This window comes from Aotus nancymaae, unplaced genomic scaffold, assembly GCF_030222135.1.
Source record: "Aotus nancymaae isolate 86718 unplaced genomic scaffold, 86718_ANA_hifiasm-v0.15.2.pri h1tg000040l, whole genome shotgun sequence".
Lineage (NCBI taxonomy): Eukaryota > Metazoa > Chordata > Mammalia > Primates > Aotidae > Aotus > Aotus nancymaae.
The window spans coordinates 23,045,888-23,068,537 of NW_026988454.1; the positions used below are offsets into that span (position 1 = coordinate 23,045,888).

General features: G+C 36.5%; 1 protein-coding gene across 5 annotated transcripts in view; it reads right to left on the reverse strand.

Annotated features, from left to right (window-relative positions):
* UTRN (utrophin) overlaps positions 1-22,650 on the reverse strand; it is a 580,690-nt gene that overhangs the window by 143,010 nt on the left and 415,030 nt on the right. For all 5 annotated transcript variants that reach the window (XM_064360600.1, XM_064360601.1, XM_064360599.1 and 2 more), the window contains one exon: positions 9,019-9,175. In XM_064360600.1, coding sequence (XP_064216670.1) covers positions 9,019-9,175 — 157 coding nt within the window. The remainder of the gene's footprint in view (positions 1-9,018; positions 9,176-22,650) is intronic.

Consider the following 22,650-nt stretch of genomic DNA (forward strand, 5'->3'; position numbering starts at 1 on the left):
ATTAGATACAAGTCCTAGTTTAAAGAACAATGTCACCAGCTATTGTTTATTGAGCACTTACCAGATGTATTATGCTAAATGGTTTATATACACCTATGGGCAAAAACCAAAGATTGAAGAGATTTGATAACGTCCTAAAGCCTAAATCACAGAGCTACTGAGTAGAGGAATTGAAATTGGGTCTATCTAGCCTATCTGCTAGCTGTACAACATAAGGTGCCTTGAAATGTAAGATAAAAGCTCACCAACCAAATGAGAACAGCCAAAAACTAGTTTTCAATCAACTTGCATAAGTAAACTTCTAGGGATATCGGTAGTTAAGATGTCTACTTCTTTCATCTGAATTATTCACATGACTATTTGACATCAGATCTTAGTATCACTGGATGCACTTAACAGCTTTCTAGCATGCCATAATTCTACATTCATCTAAGGTATTGAGAGGTGCTTTTTTTTCCTTCTTACTTGTAAATGATGATGTCACAGGCAATTTTAATGTAAAACTTAAGTGCTTGTTTGGGTAATATTAGCACATATGGTTTTCTAGATGCATCTTGTGGTTGTATGTTTGTCTCGTCCACAATGAAAAGACGTATGATACTGCTTTTTAAATAGATCTTTAAAAGACTTGTATACAGTGGCATTCGAAACTTGCATTTATGAGATATCTTTTGGAATAATTAAATCAGTATTAGTTTCTTTGTCTCTTCACAAAATTCCATCTGATATTCTTTAGACATCTTAAATTAGCATTGAGAGTTCATGTCAAATTAATTAGTATTGTGTTGTCTAAAATAAAGTAATTCAAACTGTTACCTGTAAGATCTGAGAATGAATTAGAAATCAAATACAAGGTCCCTTCTTTCTATGGGAAATTTTAGGGAATAAAAAACTTAGGCTAATATTAGTATCAAGCCATCTGAGGGTTGATTTTGATTGATTCTAATTACGTACTTTTGAGCTGGAAGACAAGAGTTCTTTGTAGCTAAAAAGATTTTTAAACTTTATTACAAAAAGAAAAAGATCTAAAAAGAGATCAGAAAAAAAATTAACAAAATTTATAATAATAGACAAGACTAAATGAAAAGAGAAGCAACTTTATTTTAGTAAGCTAAAACATATCTGAAAAAATTGGTTTTAAAACTTATTTTATGTACTGTTTAAAGCTACATCATAATGTTATAATTACAAAGAGTACTATAATCCCTTAAAGAAACGAGATTAGAAGTAAATGGGTATGTGAACTGAAAGCTTGCCTGAATTATAACAAAGTGCTATGGATTGAGTGTCCCCTCCAAAACTCAAGATGAAATTTGTGCTGATATTAAGAAGCAAGGCCTTTAAGCGGTAATTAGGTCATGAGGGTTTGACCTTTATAAATGGACTAATGTTATTATCACAGTGGGAGTGGGTGAGTTATAGGGGGAGTGGGTTACTGATAAAAGGATAAGCTCAGCTTCCATCTCCTCTGTGTCACAAACACTCTCTTGGCTTTGTGCTTTCCACCATGGGGTGACACAGCAGGATGTCCCTCATCAGATGCTGGCTCCTTGAACTGAACTTCCCCACCTCTGGAACTGTGAGCCCAGCCTCCAGAACTGTGAGCCAAATAAATCTCTGTTCTTTACAAATGACTCAGTGCCTGGCATTCTGTTACAGCATCAAAAGACAGACTAAAAGACCAAGGGAGCAAAGTTGGGGGTTACAGAAGTGGATGATTGGGCAAAGGCAACCAGAGATTTGGGATAACAATGTGCAGTTTCACAGCTTAGCCGTAACCTTTCGGGAAATGATTTCTCAAAATACAGAGAACAGGAACTGTAAGTTTAAGGATATACACAGGATCTCCCTTGAATGTAAATTCCATGTAGACAGGGGCTGTGTTTTTCTTCTATATCAGGACCTATCTCGTGTCTTAGAAACTGCCAGGCAATCCTAGAAGAACTCAGAGAGGATGAAGGCATGAGGAGTCAGAGCCTCTAGAGAAGAAAGGAAAATATGAGGGGCCAAAGGCAAACTCTCTAAATACTTTATCTAAAAAATGGAACTCTCTTTATTGATTCAGTTTTGGGATGAAAAATACAGAAGACTTCTTGGTTTATACATGGTCTTGTAAGAAAATCAGTACTTATGGCACTATTGCAAGTCTAAACATTGAAGCAATCACAGAATTACCTCTGGACTACAAATTTACAAAACTCCTTTCAAGCAATTCAAAAACAGCTGGCTACTGTCCAAACCCTCCATTGGTCTTATCAAGTGATGAGACACTGATAACCAAATAAATTATCTTTACTGAAAAATGAAGTGAAGACCCATAAATGCAGTTAAAAAAAAGTTAATATTCAAAAAATACTCTAAAAGGTTTTAAGAAACAAGTTTTTAATGAAAATTGACCAAGAAGTTGATATCTGTCCATAGGTCTCCTTTCTATAAGTCATTTTGATGTTTAACAACTTTTATTATATTTAAATATCCTAGAACTTCAAAGAATCTTATTCAAATTTTCTATACCAATAGTTTTGAGATTAGAATTCACCTGGACACACACACACACACACACACACACACACACACACACCCCTAGTCCAATGATTTTCAAAGAGTGGTCCATAGACTAATAGCATATTACCTGAGAACTTGATAATGCACATTTGCAGGCCCCACCCAAAATCTGCTGAATCAGAAGCTCTGAGAGTGGGGTCTACCAATCTGTGTTTTAACAAGCCCATCAGGTGATTCTGATTTACCCTATAGTTTGAGACCATATCCTCCAGAGACTGGCTTAATTGGTCTGGGTAAATATAACTGAGCATTGATATCTTTTATATGCCCTATAAAAGTGTAGCCATAATTGAAAACAACTAATCTATACAATTAAATGTTCGGATAAATCCAATTCATTCCATATACTGTGGAATGAATATCTCTGGGTAGCTTAAAAAAATTACAAAAAATGTTCCCTAAAGTCAGTAGCTTTATTTGATATTTACCAATAAGTATATGGTGATATACTTCAAGTCTATTTCCAGAATGTCATTGAAATATTACAATGAGAATACATAATCAAAGTTTAGGACTAAATGAAAGATGCTATCTCATGCATGCTTTAAATAGGGAACTGATTTCTTTTAAAAATAAAGCTATTTTTCCTTAAAAAAAATAAATAAATTGCCAGGCACATAGCATGTAAATGAAAGTAAGAGAGGGAAGGAGGGATGAAAACTCAGAGTTTTTTAAACTACCCTGTGCCTCTCATGTTCCTCTATTATAAATAAGGGGACTGGACTAACTTATTTCTTAGGCTCCTTTCAGTCCAGTAATTGATAATTCTAAATTATACATGCATATACATTAAATAAAGACTTTTCCTGATCGATAGAATATGATGGCAGAGGGAAAGGACATTTTCAAAGACTTAAAAAAAAAGAAAGCTGCCCTGAAATATAGAGCAATCTCTTACACACCCATAAGATATTTTGATTTTAAGAAAAGACTCAGGATAAGTTAGAAACTTATGTTTATGTTAGAACACTGGCCAAAAACCATTAAATAAACTCCCAGGAGGGGAATTACTGAATACAAGGCTAAGGTTAAACTATGCTTAGGCTATTCAATAATTATAACCAATGACGTTCAGTAAGATAAATAATGACAGGTAGGTATCACATTTCTTTAAATATTGCTCTAAATCTACAAATGCATAATCATTAGCCCTAATTGTAAATAATGTAGATTTATATTACCATGAATTACTGTTAATTATAATTATATATTTTTTATATAATATTTGTAGTAATAGAATTTTAAAACATTACTCTTGGCAATTGAGAAAGAAGGTTGCTTTTGACGGAATATACATAGTTGAATATAATTATATACTGCCCTCCAGCACTTTACTTTTCCTAAATTACTTCATTTCCACTATTTCTTTTGATTCTCAGAACAATTCTGTGTAGAGACAGAACTACTTGGTACAATTTCAATGTCTATGTGTCACCAAAATTTACAGGTTGAAATCCTAACCCCCATAGTGATGGTATTGAGAGGTGGGTCTTAGGGAGGTGATGAGGGCATGAGTGAGGAGCTGCCATCAGTGGGATCAGTACCATAAAAAAGACCACCTTCCTCTATGGGAGGCCACAGTGAGAAGACATCATCCATGAATCCGACAGTGGGCCCTTAGAAGACACCAAATCTATTAGTGCACTGATCTTGAACTTCTCTGCCTTCAGAATTATGAGCAATAATTTTCTGTTGTTTATAAGCCACCCAGTTTATATTATTTTGTTAATGCACCCCAAAGGAACTAAGACACTACTTATTTCCATACACTGAAGCTTGGGTAAGTCAAATGACCCTTTCAGGGTCACTGAGGTCATCGGGGACAGAGCTAGCCCCTAAATAAAAGTATTCATGTTCCAACTCAGTGCCTACTACCAGTACCTCACTCACACCTCTAACCCAAACTCTCACTCATATAAGAAGCCAACAACCCTCCTTACCTGCCTCCAGTGCACCCTAAAACCAATGGCCGCACACATTTCACAGTTGATTATCTACATTACAGATCTTGTGTCTCACATTAAAAAACTGATTATTAACACTGGACTTTCAAACCTTTACTCACTAAGCAATAGCAAATGTCACAACCTATAAAGAAAATATGGAAAATTCATGTTTGAAGCTTTTATTTCTTCCCTTGAGTTTTTCTTTTCTGTAGGGGTAATGTCAAACGTGATGACAATTAATGTACTTATTAATACATGATAGCTACCTGGGAAGGAATCACAGAATCCTCCAGCTCTGCAACTTCAGCAATGACTTACAAAGAATGCTTACCCCAAACCCAGCACATCTTTCTGTATTGTATCATGTTCTAGAGGAAGGAGAAAACTGGAGGATTTTTTCTATGAACTCTGTGAATCAATTTATTCAAATAATCTACACCAAGTACTAACTTAGCAGAAAGCTAGCACTATACACTAAAATATTAGTCCTGGAGAATATGTTAATGTTCATTTCTTTATTGTCTATTTTCAGAAGGCAGCTAAAGAAAAAGATGGGGTGAAAAAGATGGCTTTATATTCTTTCATAAACTAAGCCAGGAAAGTGACATAACAGAGCAAAGAAGAGAAAACAGACACAAGTAAAAACAGAAACAAAAATATGAGGATATATCCCCAGTGCTTAGAACGATGCTGGGACAAAAAGTCATCAGTATGTAGGTTTTAAATGGCTGATGAATGTATTTGGAGTCAGACAGACCTAAGACCAACCGCTCCACTTGTGCAATGGATCCCATCCTGTCACTGTTTGAGCTAGTATCCTCCCTCCTGCCTCACTGATTCTTCCTGCTTTATAGAATCATTTGTATCAGCATAGAACACGCTGAATAACAAAATATTAATATATTACTTCATAATTCACTACTCAGCAATGAGTTATGAAACCATAACTTGACTCTACATTCTTTCTTCAGCTATTGTCTGATTTTTGTTACCTTTGTTTTTTTAACCGTTTTTAAGTCTTTAAAATGGTTTTCTGTACTTTTGTTCATATTCTTTCTTGAATCTACTCCAATCATGCTTCCAACTCCATCATACCACTGAAATAACTCTTGTCCAAGGTCAACAAGATTATCTTGAGATGATTAATTTTCTGTCCTCCTCTCATTCAACCTCTCAGTAATATCTGATCCTCGTGATCATGCCCTCCTTCATAACACACTTTCCTCCTTTGGTGTCCTGGACTCTGTTCTCTCTTGGTTTTTCTAGCCTTCTAGCTCTTCCTTCTCAGTCTCCTCATCTTCCCAAACTCTGAAGTTGTGACTTCTCAGTGCTGATTTCTTAGAATTTTTTTTTACCTAGCTACAATCTCTCCCTATATGTGATCTCATCCAATCCCAGGGCTGATATACAGGCTAACAATTTTGATCTCCAATCCTGATCTTCCTTTTAACTTCGGATTTACATATCCAACTGCTTAAACATCTTAACATGTCAAATATCAAGCTCCTACATTTCCTTCCCAGACCGCTCCTCCAGCAGTTTCCCCATCTTTCTAAATGGTACTTCAATTTTCCATTTGCTTTGTCCAAAAATCATGGACTTCTGATATCTTCAACTCTTCCTCTCACATTCTACACATCCAATCCATCAGCAAATTTTACTGATTCTTTCTACGTGTATTTAGAAACCAGTTACCCTTCATCATCTCTCCTGCTATGCCCTTTCCAAGTCACTGCCACTTGGATTACAAGAACAGTGCCAATCTCCTCTATATTCTACTCTTCATAACTTAACCTAAATTGCTACATAATATTAGATCACAGCACTATAGATACCTACATCTTCCATGGCTTTCTCTCTCATTGAGTAAAACCCAAAGTCCTGAACAAAGAATATTTAAGGACCTGCATGATCTGAATCCTCTTCTCCCACCTACCACCCCAACTTCATCTCCTACCTACTGTATTTTACTAAGCTATTTCAACCATATTGGTCTCCAAGCTATTCTTCAAATATACCCCAAACATTGCAGGCTCTGTGGCCTTTGTGCTTTCTGTCTCCTTTCTCTAAATTTCCTACTTCCAAGAGGGGCTGCTAAGTGCCTACATCACTCCAGGTCTCTGTTCAAAAATCACCCGATTTGTGACACTTTTCTGACCTTCTCCATATAAAATAGCTCCTCGGCCTATAATCCCCCATCCTCCTCTACCTTCTTGAACTTGCTTTGCTTTTGTTATTACCATGAGACATATATATTTATTGCCTATTTGTCTAGTGTCTGTCTCTCGTAACTGGGTAAGAACCTGGTTTTGTTGATTATTGATCCACCAGTGACCAGAATATGCTGGTTCGTATTAGGAACTCAATAAATACTTGCTGAATAAATGAACCAATTGCATAGCCATCATTATCAGTATTATCTTCATTACTTAAAGGCTTACGTCTAAAGGACTGAAGCAGAGCAACTGCATGCAGTGCTCTAAGATAGAGCAAAACACAAACTAAATCCAGGTTACCTTGCTGGGAGGGGCCAAAATACAGACAGGACTGACTGAAGAGGCTGATAAGTACTTTATGTGCCAAGGCCAGAATAGGAAAATCATTTCATACTTCAAGATTTGGATTTCAGTAAAAGCTATTAGCATATGGCTATAAGCAGCTTGTATTCCTTACAAAGCACATCTATTAGAAGAGCTTTGTGTTATTCTATTTCATCTCTAATACTCTAACCCACAAAAAGGGAATATTGTTTGAATAATTAATAAAAGCAAAAGTTAGAAAAAGTCAGGAGAGATGTGATTTCCTTAAATTGGTCATTTTAAATCTTCTATTACTATTATCTTGTGTATCATACACCAACAGTGTTTTCCTTTTTCTTATCTTGGAGCTATTTCTCTATCATATTCCTGCTTCAAGTAGAAAGAAAAAATACACCCAAATGGCAATTTTAATAATCTAGTCACAAGGGTTCAAAATCAAATAAATAAATTTCAGGGTCTTATCATTTTGTATTAAAGCAAGTTATTACATAGATGACATTTTCCTTTAGGAGATGTGTGGATTCGTGTTTGTCATTTTAAAAATGAAAATAGAATCATAATGTCACATTAAAATGACCAGATTTAGAATAAGAACTTTCATTACATGTGAAGACTAAAAAAATACAATAAAACAAGATGATAGGTAATATACAAGAAAATGGGCATGAAGGGATATTAAATAAATCAATGGAAAGTGAACAAGGCACAAATTTAATCATAGAAGGATCTAAGAATTAATGTGTCAGTTGATAACATTTCAGCATATCTTTTTGCTAATCAGAGTAAAAGTACAGATTTGCATAGGAACAGAAACTTGAGCAGCATAAAAATGTAATTCAAAGAAAGGGCTTCGTTCAGAAAAGTAAAACACATGAAATGATCTTAAATAGTGTGGTCTTCATCTGCATTACTTGTTTTATTTCCTACAAGTCCTTATTTTTCACTTTTATTAAACATAAACAAGATAGTTTGTAATTCCTTATGATTCGATGACTTTCGAATTTAAGATTAAGTTAATTTGTTTAAAAATTTTCTTAGGTCAGGTGAGGTGGCTCATGCCTGTAATCCCAGCACTTTGGGAGGTCAAGGCGGGCAGATCACTCAAGTTTAGGCATTTGAGACTAGCCTGGCCAACGTGGTGAAACTCTGCCTCTACTAAAACTACAAATTTAGGTTGGGCGTGGTGGCTCACACCTGTAATCCCAGCACTTTGGGAGGCCAAGGCGAGCAGACCATGAGGTCAGGAATTTAAGAACAGCCTGACCAGCATGGTGAAACCCTGTCTCTAGCAAAAATACAAAAATTAGCCAGGCATGGTGGCACCTGCCTGTAATCCTAGCTACTCAGGATGCTGAGGCAGGAGAATCACTTGAACCTGGGAGGCGGAGGTTGCAGTGAGCCAAGATTATGCCACTTCACTCCAACCTGGGTGACAGAGGGAGACGCCATCTAAAAAAAAAAATTTTAATTAGCTGGGTGTGGTGGCAGGCGCCTGTAGTCCCAGCTATTCAGGAGGCTGAGGCAGGAGAATCGCGGGAGGTGGAGGTTGCAGTGAACTGAGATCATGCCATTGCACTCCAGTCTGGGCAACAAGAGCAAAACTTGGTCTCAAAAAAAAAAAAAAAAAAAAAAAACCCAAAACACCTCAATATATTAAGATTCTAAAATCTATTAGAAATTAAGGTAAACTTCATAATAAGCTAAAAGCAGTATTATACTTTAGATACTGTACTGCTTGAAAAAAATTTAGTTAAATGTGAAGATAAAACTTAATTTAATACAAATGGAAACAATGAATGCACTTTAAATGTCTAAATACTAACAATTAAAAGCAGACATGGGGGTGCAGAATCCCGTGAAAATTGGTTCAACTCTGATACTTACCTAGAATTTTATTTCAAGTATCTACCTCACCAGAATTTGAAAAAAGCAACAAAGAAGCTACTCACTATAGGTTATCCACTTACCTTACAGTGGTCATACTGGAGCTGTAAGGCTGGAACATCTCCTCCAATAGGCATTTGTTTCTTAAGCTCTTCATCTTTCATATTCAGCCATTTGATCAGTTCTTCTAAAGACATCAGCAACCTGTTCCACTTCTCAGCACTGGCCTCCAAATGGGCCCTGTGGAGAGATAATAATAACCACAGTTAGAAATTCAAATTACATTCACAAAATTATCTACCTTCCTTTAGCAAAATAATCATAGCTGACCAAGTAATGTACACTTCCACAAGGCAGACTCCTTGTAAAAACACACACACACACACACACACACACACACACACATCCATTTCCTGTAAGAAATAGATATTTTGAATAAGCTATAATATTCAGAGGATTTATTGGTAATAATGATCAAAATTTAAAACACAGACCCATATACCATGAAGGCTTTCAAGAAGGATGCCCATGATAGAATGTAAAATTACAAACCAAGTTTTGATAGTTTATGTATAGTATATATGCACATCCAAATATATTGTTCTCATTTTATCTATATACATAGAGAGAAAGACAGAGCGGGAAAGAACCACTAAGAGCACAGTAAGTACCTAATTTTTATCTATTTTTACACCGGTTAAGGATTTATAACAGGGTCATATTACTTTTCTTTCCAAAAAAACACCGAATAATTTTTTTAGAAATGGAAATTACCAATGTCTTACTTTCTCTTGTAACAAAAAACCCCTTCTCTTGTAACCAAAAAGCAGAATATTAACAATGACTCAAACAGTTGGAAAATAATAAGGCATTGCTTGGACAGGACACTATTTGGCTTAAGCCTGACCGATGTCTAGTAACAAATACAGCTGGGTAAAAGTCATTGCAGTACTTTATACTCTCATTTAAAGGTGAGGTCTTTGTTTCAATAATAATTTCTGCATTTAACACAGAAATGCACCTTCAGATTCTTAGATTATAAACTCCATAATCAGGGATATGTTTAGGAAATACATCTTTATGTGGTTAAGGTTCCAACAGGAGCAAAGGCCCTTGAGAATAGGAGTATGAATCAATGCGCACATTCCTTTTTTGCTCTAGGTAGGGCCCTGGTAAAAGCCCACTTAGCCAGCCTCAAACCCACTGGTGAGCTGGATTTTAAAATATGGATCAATCAGAAACGACTCAAGGAATCGAACTGGACTTTACTCCTCGATGCTACATCACCCCAGAGAGCAGACTATGAAAGTGAACTTATGTTTTAACTTGGGAAAATGGAATTACTGTGACTGTCCATGATCTTTCAGGTTTACAGGTGTAACAAGGCACATGTCTACCTTGCTGATTAAAAACAAGCTAAGTGTGAAATAGTAAAAAATAATTTTTAAATACAGAAAGGAGTTCAAAGCATTTTGTAATTCTCTATGAAGAGTATTTGATTAGAAAATTTGTTTTCTTGTATTTACTGTCAGTTCTATTTATTCCACAGGTGCTAAATTGACCTTACTTTATAAAGCTGCACTTTAACAAGGTCCTGATTCAGCTTGAGCTCCAGCTTTTCTGTGTTCATATTGAGCATCAGCATATACTGACAAAGACAGACAAGTGCCTTATTACACAACTTCCAATGAATGACAGTGATGAGAGATGACTCATTAGAGGCAACCCCAGATACAAGAAGCCTCTGTTGACCACACTTTATATCCTCTCATAAAAGGATATAATGTCCAACTCTCAATTGGACATTAGCCTGATGATCCCCACCTCCATAAATATGCCCCCCTACTCAGAGATATGGGACCAAGCAACCAGATACAGCCACGACTGTCTTTCAAACCGCTCAATAATTTCCTTTTTGGATATCTGAGCTACTTGAGCCCCTGTCTCAATGCCAATAGCTCTGCTGTGGTTAATTACAACAAATATTCCCTCATTGATCACAGTAGGTAGAATTCTCAGCCATAGATATTCAATCATAAGTCTTTGTAAAAAAATTCATGTTTTCATGAGAACAACTATAAATCTCTAGTCTCTAGTTTGATTCAGAAAACAATAACTACAGTTTGTCAACCATTAGGCTTGGCTAAGAAGAAACAACATTGAAGTTCTACATATGCTTTAAAATACCATGAACCAGCATTCACACACAGTCATATACAAAAGGCCAGTTACCCTGCAACCTGCTTGTATTACTCCATTGTCAGCTAACTAATATAAAACTCTCAAATTCTATGACTTATTTCAAAAAAGCTATGTATGAAATCATAAAAAATAATTGTTAAATACCAATAGAAGTTCAAAGTATTTTGTTAATCTCTGAGAACAGTATGATTAAAAAATTTATTTTCTTTTATTTACTATCAGTTATATTTATTCCACAGGTGCTACAATTGACCTTGTTTTACAAAACTGTAGTTTAACCAGGTCCTGATTCTGCTTGAGCTCCAGCTTTTCTGTGTTCATATTGATTAACTTTAGGCCAAATATGTAATTACCTTTCCCTGATAACTAATAATTTCATTTGTCACAAAGCAGAACTAAATTATTTCAATTATATTAACTGAAAATTCTCTCGGTAGTTATAAGTCATTCTGCAACAAGTAAATTTGACTAAGCTACTGCAATTTCTTTCTAATATTTTTAATTGCAAAAGCCACCTGGAAATCAGATGTCCTCAATCAAGAAGCACTTGAGTGTCTCCAGGTACAAAACATTTGTACATGTTCCCTACCCTTTTATTTCAGATAATTTGATTCTGCATCTTCAATTTCTGTAGTTTAACTCATTAATCAATAACTAAATCACACATTATATTCCTTTGAAATTGAGTTGCTAACACTTATTGCATTGAAATGCACACAAACGTATTTTCCAAAGCAGTCTTTTTTTGACTGCACAGAAATAATAAAACTGATCACTGAAACTCACGGCATTTAGCATCTGAAGCACTATCTATTAATTATAAGAATCAAGACAAAACTTTTTAAAAGAGATGCTGAAGTGGCTTTGAAATAAAAAAGAAAACATTCGTATATGTGTGCTTTTCTGCATCTTTGATTTTTCATAGTAAAAACCAAGTTGATCAGGCAGAATCTTTGTCTGGAAAATCTGTTCTGGTTATTCTCAAATAGATTATAACTATGCGCTTAGTGGATTACTACCATATGCCCAAATAAATGCATGCTTCTGTAGTAGCCTTCAGTGTTCTAGTTTCATTTTAATTCTTTCATCTTGAAAGATGAAAGCCTTGTCTTGGGCAACAGGTCCAATGCTTTGTAAGAAGAAACTTTAAATTTGTGTTTGGCTTAGTGGTACTTTCTCAATTATCCTATAAACATTTTAAAACTTAAATTCCTCTAAGACCATTGATGACCAGTGATCAACCAGATTTTCAAACTCTTCATTTAAAATATTTCTTTATTGAACATATCTGTGGGCATTTGTATTTTTAGACAATTGACTTATTCTAACATCTCAGCTGCTTCAGTTCACTTCTTTATTACTATGATATGTACAAATAGACACTTTTATTGACTGTATTATCAACCTAGGATGATGCCTACTATAGAATCTGTCTTACACAAGTTACTCTTTTTAAACTGAATCTTTTTTTACAACTATATGAACTTTTTAAATTTTTATTTTATATATATATATATATTTCCCTTGGGTTTTTTTTTTAGTATATATATATATATATATATAAAATTTCATTTTCGGTTCTGGGGTACATGTGAAGAACATGCAGGATTGTTGCATAGGTACATACATGGCAAAGTGGTTTGCTGCCTTCATCCCCATCACCTATATCTGGCATTTCTCCCCATGTTATTCTTCCCCAACTCCCTATGCCCTGCTGTCCCTCCTCTAGTGCCCTCCACCACAGACCTCAGTGTGTGAGGCTCCCCTCCCTGTGTCCATGTGTTCTCATAGTTCAATACCTGCCTGAGTGAGAACATGTGGTGTTTGATTTTCTGTTCTTGTGTCAGTTTGCTGAAAATGATGGTTTCCAGGTTCATCCACGTCCCTACATGATAAACTCATCATTTATTATGGCTGCATAGTATTCCACGGTGTATATGTGCCACATTTTCCCTGTCCAGTCTATCATCGATGGGCATTTGGGTTGGTTCCAAGTCTTTGCTTTTGTAAACAGTGCTGCAATGAACATTCGTGTGCATGTCTCCTTATAAAAGTATGATTTATAATTCTTTGGATATATACCCAGTAATGAGATTGCTGGGTCAAATGGAATTTCTATTTCTAGGTCCTTGAGGAATTGCCACAGTGTCTTCCACAATGGTTGAACTAATTTACACTCCCACCAGCAGTGTAAAAGTGTTCCTATTTCTCCACATCCTCTCCAGCATCTGTTGACTCCAGATTTTTTAATGATAGCCATTCTAACTGGCATGAGATGGTATCTCAATGTGGTTTTGATTTGCATTTCTCTAATGACCAGTGATGATGAGCATTTTTTCATATGTTTGTTGGTCTCATATATGTCTTCTTTTGTAAAATGTCTGTTCATATCCTTTGCCCACTTTTGAATGGGCTTGTTTATTTTTTTCTTGTAAATGTTTTAGATCTTTGTAGATTCTGGATATAAGTCCTTTGTCAGATGGGTATATTGCAAAAACTTTTTCCCATTCTGTTGGTTGCCAGTTCACTCTAATGATTGTTTCTTTTGCTGTGCAGAAGCTCTGGAGTTAATTAGATCCTATTTGTCTATTTTGGCTTTTGTTGCCAATGCTTTTGGTGTTTTAATCTTGAAGTCCTTGCCTCTGCCTATGTCCTGAATGGTTTTGCCTAAGTTTTCTTCTAGGGATTTTATGGTGTTAGGTCTTATGTTTAAGTCTTTAATCCATTTGGAGTTAATTTTAGTGTACGGTGTCAGTTAGGGGTCCAGTTTCTGCTTTCTGCACATGGCTAGCCAGTTTTAACAACACCATTTATTAAACAGGGAATCCTTTCCCCATTGCTTTTTTTTGTCAGGTTTGTCGAAGATTGGATGGTTGTAGATATGTTGTGTTGCCTCCGAGGCCTCTGTTCTGTTCCATTGGTCTATATCTCTGTTTTGGTACCAGTACCATGCTGTTTTGATTACTATAGACTTGTAGTATAGTTTGAAGTCAGGTAGTGTGATGTCTCCAGCTTTGTTCTTTTTGCTTAGAATTGACTTGGCTATGCGGGCTTTCTTTTGGTTCCATATGAAGTTTAAGGTGGTTTTTTCCAGTTCTGTGAAGAAGGTCATTGGTAGTTTGATGGGGATAGCATTGAATCTATAAATTACTTTGGGCAGTATGGCCATTTTCACAATATTGATTCTTCCTAACCATGAGCATGAAATATTTCTCCATCTGTTTGTGTCCTCTCTTATTTCGTTGAGCAGTGATTTGTAGTTCTCCTTGAAGAGGTCCTTTACATCCTTTGTTATTTGTATTCCTAGGTATTTTATTCTCTCTATATCAATTGTGAATGGCAGTTCATTCTTGACTCTCTGTTAGTCCATGTTTGGTGTATAGGAATGCTTGTGATTTTTGCACATTGATTTTGTATGCTGAGACTTTGCTGAAGTTGCTTATCAGTTTAAGGAGATTTTGGGCTGAAATGATGAGGTCTTCTAAATACACAATCATGTCGTCTGCAAATAGAGACTATTTGACTTCCTCTTTTCCTGATTGAATATCCTTTATTTCTTTTTTTACCTGATTGCTCTGGCTAGAACTTCCAATACTATATTGAATAGGAGCAGTGAGAGAGGGCATCCTTGTCTAGTGCCAGATTTCAAAGGGAATGTTTCCAGTTTTTGCCCATTCAGTATGATATTGGCTGTGGGTTTGTCATAAATATCTTTTATTACTTTGAGATACGTTCCATTCATACCTAGTTTATTAAGAGTTTTTAGCATAAAGGCTGCTGAATTTTGTCAAAGGACTTCTCTGCATCTATTGAGATAATCATGTGGTTTTTGTCTTTGGTTTTGTTTATGTGGTGAATTATGTTTATAGACTTGCATATGTCCAACCAGCCTTGCATCCTCAGGATGAAGCCTACTTGATCATGATAGATAAGCTTTTTGATGTGCTGTTGCAATCAGTTTGTCAGTATTTTATTGAAGATTTTTGCATCTATGTTCATCATGGATATTGGCCTGAAGTTTTCTTTTCTTGTTGAGTCTCTGCCGGGTTTTGGTATCAGGATGATGTTGGTCTCATAAAATGATTTGGGAAGGATTCCCTCTTTTGGATTGTTTGGAATAGTTTCAGAAGGAGTGGTACCAGCTCCTCTTTGTATGTCTGGTAGAATTTGGCTGTGAACCCATCTGGACCTGGGTTTTTTTGGTTGGTAGACTACTATTAATTACTGCCTCAACTTCAGCCCTCGTTATTGGTCTATTCAAGGTTTCAACTTCTTCCTGGTTTAGGCTTGGGAGGATGCAAGTGTCCAGGAATTTATCCATTTCTGCCAGGTTTACTGGTTTATGTGCATAGAGTTGTTTCTAGTAATTTCTGATGGTGGTTTGTATTTCTGTGGAATCTGTGGTGATACCCTCTTTATCGTTTTTTATTGCATCTATTTGATTATTCTCTCTTTTCTTTTTCATTAATCTGGTTAGTGGTTTATTTTGTTGATCTCAAAAAATCAGCTCCTGGATTTACTGATTTTTTGAAGGGTATTTTGTGTCTCTATCTCCTTCAGTTCTGCTCTGATCTTAGTTATTTCTTGTCTTTTGCTAGGTTTTGAGTTTTTTTGATCTTGCTCCTCTAGCTCTTTCAATTTTGACAATATGGTGTCGATTTTAGATCTTTCCTTGCTTCTTATGAGGGCATTTATTGCTATAAATTTTCCTCTAGACACTGCTTTAAATGTGTCCCAGAGATTCTGATATGTTGTGTCTTCATTCTCATTGGTTTCGAAGAACATCTTTATTTCTGCCTTCATTTCATTGTTTGTCCAGTCAACATTCAAGAGCAATTGTTCAGTTTCCATGAAGTTGTAGGGTTCTGAGTTAGTTTCTGAATTCTGAGTTCTAATTTGATTGCACTATGGTCTGAGAGACTGTTTGTTATGATTTCCATTCTTTTGCGTTTGCTGAGGAGTGATTACTTCCCATTATGTGGTCATTTTAGAGTAGGTGTGATGTAGTGCTGAGATTAATGTATATTCTGTGGATTTGCAGTGGGGAGTTCTGTAAATGTCTATCAGGTTTGCTTGGTCCAGGTCTGAGTTCAAGTCCTGGATATCCTTGTTAATTTTCTGTCTCATTGATCTAATATTGACAGTGGAGTGTTAAGGTCTCCCACTATTATTGTGTGGGAGTCTAAGTCTCTTTATAAGTCAATAAGAACTTGCTTTATGTATCTGGGTGCTCCTGTATTGGGTGTGGATATATTTAGGATCATTAGCTCTTCTTGTTGCATTGATCCTTTTACCATAATGTAATTCCCTCTTTGTCTCTTTTGATCTTCGTTGCTTTAAAGTCTATTTTATCAGCGACTGGGATTGCAACTCCTGCTTTTTTTTTGCTCTCCATTTGCTTGGTAAATCTTCCTCCATCCCTTTATTTTGAGCCTATGTGTGTCCTTGCACATAACATGGGTTTCCCGGATACAGCACACCGATGGGTTTTGACCTTTTATCCATTTGCCAGTCTATGTCTTCTGATTGGGGCATTTAGCCCATTTACATTTAAGGTTAATATTGTTATGTGTGAATTTGATCCTGCCATTTTGATGCTAGCTGGTTGTTTCGCCCATTAATTGATGCAGTTTCTTCGTTGTGTTGATGCTCTTTACCATTTGGTACGTTTTTGGAGTGGCTGGTACTGGTTGTTCCTTTCTATGTTTGGTGCTTCTTTCAGGAGCTCTTGTAAAGCAGGCCTGGTGGTGATGAAGTCTCTGAGCAATTGCTTGTTCAAAAAGGATTTTACTTCTCCTTCGTTTATGAAGTTTAGTTTGGCTGGATATGAAATTCTACATTGAAAGTTCTTTTCTTTAAGAATGTTGAATATTGGTTCCACTCTCTTCTGGCTTGTAGGCTTTCTGCCAAGAGATGCACTGTGAGTCTGATGGGCTTCCCTTTGTGGGTAACCTGATTTTTCTCTCTGGCTGCCCTTAGCATTTTTTCCTTCATTTCAACCCTGGTGAATCTGATGATTATGTGTCTTGGGGTTGCTCTTCTTAAGGAATATCTTTCTGGTGTTCTCTGTATTTCCTGGACTTGAATATTGGCCTGCCTTGCTAGGTTGGGGAAGTTCTCCTGGATAATATCCTGAAGAGTGTTTTCCAGCTTGGATTCATTCTCTTCGTCACATTCAGGTAGACTTATCAAATGTAGATTAGGTCTTTTCACATAATCCCATATTTCTTGGAGGCTTTGTTCATTTCTTTTTACTCTTTTTTCTCTAATCATGCCTTCACGTTTATTTCATTGAGCTGATCTTCAGTCTCTGACATTCTTTCTTCTGCTTGGTTGATTTGGCCATTGATACTTGTGTGTGCTTCACAATGTTCTTGTGTTGTGTTTTTCAGCTACATCAATTCATTTACATTCCTAAGTTGTTTATTCTCATTAGCATTTCGTCAAACCTTTTTTCAGCATTCTTAGTGTCTTTGCATTGGGTTAGAACATGTTCTTTTAGCTCAGAGAAGTTTCTTCTTATTACTCACCTTCTGAAGCCTGCTTCTGTCAATTCATCAGACTCATTCTCCATCCAGCCTCGTTCCTTTGCTGGTGAGAAGTTGTGATCCTTGGAGGAGGAGAGGTGTTCTGGTTTTGGGTGTTTTCATCCTTTTTGCACTGGTTTCTTCTCATCTTTGTGGATTTATCTACCTATAGTCTTTGTAGTTGGTGACTTTCAGATGGGGTCTCTGAGTGGATGTCCTGTTTGTTGATGATGAAGTTATTTCTTTCTGTTTCTTAGTTTTCCTTCTAACAGTCAGGCCGCTCTGCTGTAGGTTTGCTGGAGGTCCACTCCAGATCCTGCTTGCCTGAGGATCACTTCAGCAGCTGCAGAACAGTAAGGGTTGCTGCCAGCTTCTTCTTCTGCTGTCTTTGTCCCAGAAGGATACCCGCCAGATGTCAGCCTGAGCTCTCCTTTATGAGGTGTCTCTTTGGATATTCGAGGGTTAGGGAGCTGCTTGAGGAGACAGTCTGTCCCTTATAGGAGCTCAAGTGCTGAGCTGTGAGTTCCGTTGTTCCATTCAGAGCTGCTGGACAGGTACATTTAAGTCTGCTGCAGTGGAACTCATAACTGCCTTTTTTCCCCCAGGTGCTCTGTCCTGAGAAGATGGGGTTTTATTTATAGGATCTGTCATGCTGCTGCCTTTTTTCAGAGACGCCCTGCCCAGTGAGGAGGTAACCTAATCACAGTCTGCCAGCAGAGGCGCTACTGAGCTGCCTTGGGCTCTGCCCAACTGCTGTGTGGACTTCCTTGCAGTTTTGTTTAAAGGGGTATAGTTAGAACTGCCTCAGTAATGGCGGACTGCCTCAGTAGTGTTGCACTGCCTCAGCAATTGTGGACGCCTGTCCCTCTACAGAGCTGGACCGTCCAGGGTCCAGCTGTGCTTGCTGTGAAACTCTGAATCCAGAGCGTTTCAGATTGCTGGTTTTTGTGAGGGTGGGACTGGCCAAGCCAGATCACCTGTCTCCCTGTTTCAGTCCCCTTTTTTTTTCAGTTGAATGGGTGACTCTGTCTCCCAGGCATTCCAGTCGCCAGTTGAAACAGTGCCTGGATTTGTATGAGATTTTGTGGGGAGACCCGCTGCACCAACTGAAACAGCCTCACTGGCAACTCGTGGCACTTCTCTGCCTGGGAATCTCCTGGTCTGTGGGCAGCAAAAATTCGTTTGGAAATGTGGTGATTACTCACCCTCTGCATTTTTGCTGGGAACTACAATCCAGAGCTGTTCCTATTTGGCCATCTTGGATATCAATTATATAAACATTTTTAAGTGATCAGTTATTCTTAAAAAATGTAACGCAAAATGTGTTAGAAGGTAAAGACCCATAAAAATGGTACTTCATCATTTAAGCATAGTAGAAAGGAATTATGGAGGTAAGTACAAACCAATATCTGTTTTAAGTCAGCAAAAGCCTCTACCTTTCAAAGAAACTATACCTTCAAGTAAGTTATTATTCCTTCTCCCAGTATATAGATATGAAAGGAAATAGTGTGAGTGAGTGTGTAGAGGAGCACTGGTTAAAATAAAATACAGTTTTTCATTTACTCAGTACAAGCAAACATTTATGAAGCACCCACCCTGGCAGAGATATCCCATCCTCTGTTGTGTAATGATCACCCAGAATCAAATATCCAATTGGGCATTCTTACTACAAAAGTATATATATTTTTTTGGTTTATGGTAAAACCCCAAATTATAAATTGGGTTGTAATAAAAGAAAATGCCTTAATTAGTACAAGAATAACAGACTTTAAAAGATTATTCCTGCCCCCAGGAGAGGTATTACAGCATATTAGGAGAAAAGAGTAAAGTCTTCAGAATTCAGTCTGACTATGCTGAAAAGAACATCAAAGCTGTAATTCCAATATGGTAGACACCAGCAGCACATGGCTATTTAAATTTAAATTTAGGATAAATAAAATGAGTAAATTTTGAAATTCAGATTATCAGTTGCACTGTCACATTTCAAGTGCTCAATAGGCCACATATGGCTGCAGCTATTATATTAACCAGTGTAGATATAGATCATTTCTATCATTGGCAAAAGTTCTCTTGGAATGTGCTGCACTAGAGAATACAGAAAAAGAAGAGAACAGTTGAATATTCCTCTATTAGATTTGGAAAAATACATCTAGAGTTTTATAATATGGTTAGGAAACTCAACTATCTAAAGCTAAACATGGTGTCAATGACATTGTAAAATGTGATAACATTAGATTTAAATGATGATGTTAATGGTTAATCTTCTCTAAGGGCTTTTAAAAAGGTGCCCTGAATTTTTAAGAGACTCATAAAAGAAAGGGAAGATAGAATTTTATCTTTGAACTCTGTTTTCATTAGATTTGACAATTTTACTGGTCTTTGAAACCATATGTTAATAAAGATCTATATTAAACATCATTATGCTGATAAATGGATATTTAATTAACACAATCTAAAATTAAATAAGTTTAGCATGAAAATTTAAACCATGTCACCCACAGCACAGAACTTATTAGTGTATTTCCAATTCACATTTTTCCAGTGAGTAAAAAATATAATCAAAGTTCCTAACACCCTGTCTTCTAGCTGATGTTTCAAATCATTAGCATTCTTCTCTTATACAGATCGAAGTGAAATTTATCATGGTATGCATTGTTTTAGATGCTAAAGAAGATGTAGCATGGTGGATTTTAGTATTTAAAAAGTTTAATCATAGTTATCCAAAAAGACTAAAAAATAACATTTAGGATATTAACCTATGATATTGAGCCACATATTACTACATTGTTCCAATGGCCACACCATGGTCAAAGAAGGTAGTATCTGTAAAATACTTAGGGTAGATCTAGCATACAAATATTCAATAAATATTAGCTGTTATTATGATCTTGGCAGACGTTTTCTTTTCTAAAAAATATGATAAATTTGAGCAAATGCTCCCTGCCATAACATTTTATGCTAAAACGTTAATATCAGCTTTAGCACAATAAAAGCATAATGTGAAATACAGAGCCAATGCATATCAAATACTCCAAGTAGCATAAAGAGTATCAATCAGATGGCCTCATTCTCAAAAAAAAAAAAAAAAAAAAAAAAGAAGAAGAAGAAGAAGGTCACCTGCAGAGAGAGAATTTGGAGACTAAAAAAGATCAAAATCTTTTAAAATAGGCATGGTGAAATCAGAGCGGAACTGTAGGAGACTGACACACAAAAAACCATTTGAAACATCAACTAACCCAGGAGCTGGTTTTTTGAAAAAATTAATAAAATAGATCGCAAGCTAGACTAATAAAAAAGAAAAGAGAGAAGATTCAAATAAACACAATCAGAAATGACAAGGGGGATATCACCACTGACCCCACAGAAATACAACCAACAGAGAATATTATGAACACCTCTATGCACATAAACTAGAAAATCTAGAAGAAATGGATAAATTCCTGGACACATACATTCTCCCAAGACTGAACCAGGAAAAAAACTGAATCCCTAAACAGCCCATAATGAGCTCTGAAATTGAGTCAGTAATAAATAGTTTATCAAACAAAAAAAGCCCAGGATCAGATGGATTCACAGCTTAATTCTACCAGATGTACAAAGAAGAGTTCGTACCATTCCTGATAAAACTGTTCCATAAATCTGAGGAGGAGGAACTCCTCCTTAAATTATATGAGGCCAGCATCATCCTGATACCAAAACCTGGCAGAAATACAGCAACCAAAAAAATTTCAGGCCAATATTTTTGATGAACATCGATGAAAAAATTCTCAACAAAACACTGGCAAACCTAATACAGCAGCACACGAAAAAGCTATTTTACCATGATCAATAGGCTTTATCCCTAGGATGCAAGGTTGGTTCAACATACACAAATCAATAAATGTGATTCATAACATAAACAGAACAAGACAAAAACCACCTGATTATCTTAATACATGCAGAAAAGGCTTTCAACAAAATTCAACACCCCTTAGGTTAAAAATTCTCAACAAAGTAGATATTGAAGGAACATACCTCTAAATACTAAGAGCCATCTACAACAAACCCACAGCCAATGCCATACTGAATGGGCAAAAGCTGGAAGCATTTCCCTTAAAAATTTACACAAGACAAGGACGCTCTCTCTCACCACTTCTATTCAACATAATATTGGAAGTCCAGGCCAGGGCAATTAAGCAACTGAAAGAAATAAAGGGCTACCAAATAGAAAGAGGGGAAGTCAAACTATACCTGTACCTGTTTGCAGATGACATGATTCTAGATCCAGAAAACGTCACAGTCTTAGCCCAAAAACTCCTTTTTTTTTTGAGACAGAGTTTCGCTCTTGTTACCCAGGCTGGAGTGCAATGGCGCGATCTTGGCTCACTGCAACCTCCGCCTCCTGGGTTCAAGCAATTCTCCTGCCTCAGCCTCCCAAGTAGCTGGGACTACAGGCGTGTGCCACCACGCCCAGCTAATTTTTTTGTATTTTTAGTAGAGACGGGGTTTCACTATGTTGACCAGTATGGTCTCCATCTCTTGACCTCGTGATCCACCCGCCTCGGCCTCCCAAAGTGCTGGGATTACAGGCTTGAGCCAGCACACCCGGCCAGCCCAAAAGCTCCTTAAGCTGATAAACAACTTCAGCAAAGTCTCAGGATACAAAATCAATGTGCACAAATCACTAGCATTCCTGCACACCAACAACAGTCAAGCCAAAAGCCAAATCAGGAACACACTTCTGTTCACGACTGCCACACACAAAAAAATAATATACTTAGGAATACAGCTAATCAGGGAAGGGAAAGATCTCTACAAGGAAAACTACAAAACACTGCTCAAAGAAATCAGACATAATACAAACCAATAGAAAAACTTTCCATGCTCATGGATAAGAAGAATCATATCACTAAAATGACCATACTGCCCAAAGCAACTTATAGACTCAATACTATTCTTATGAAACTGCCAATAATGTTCTTCACAGAACTAGAAAAAAACTATTTT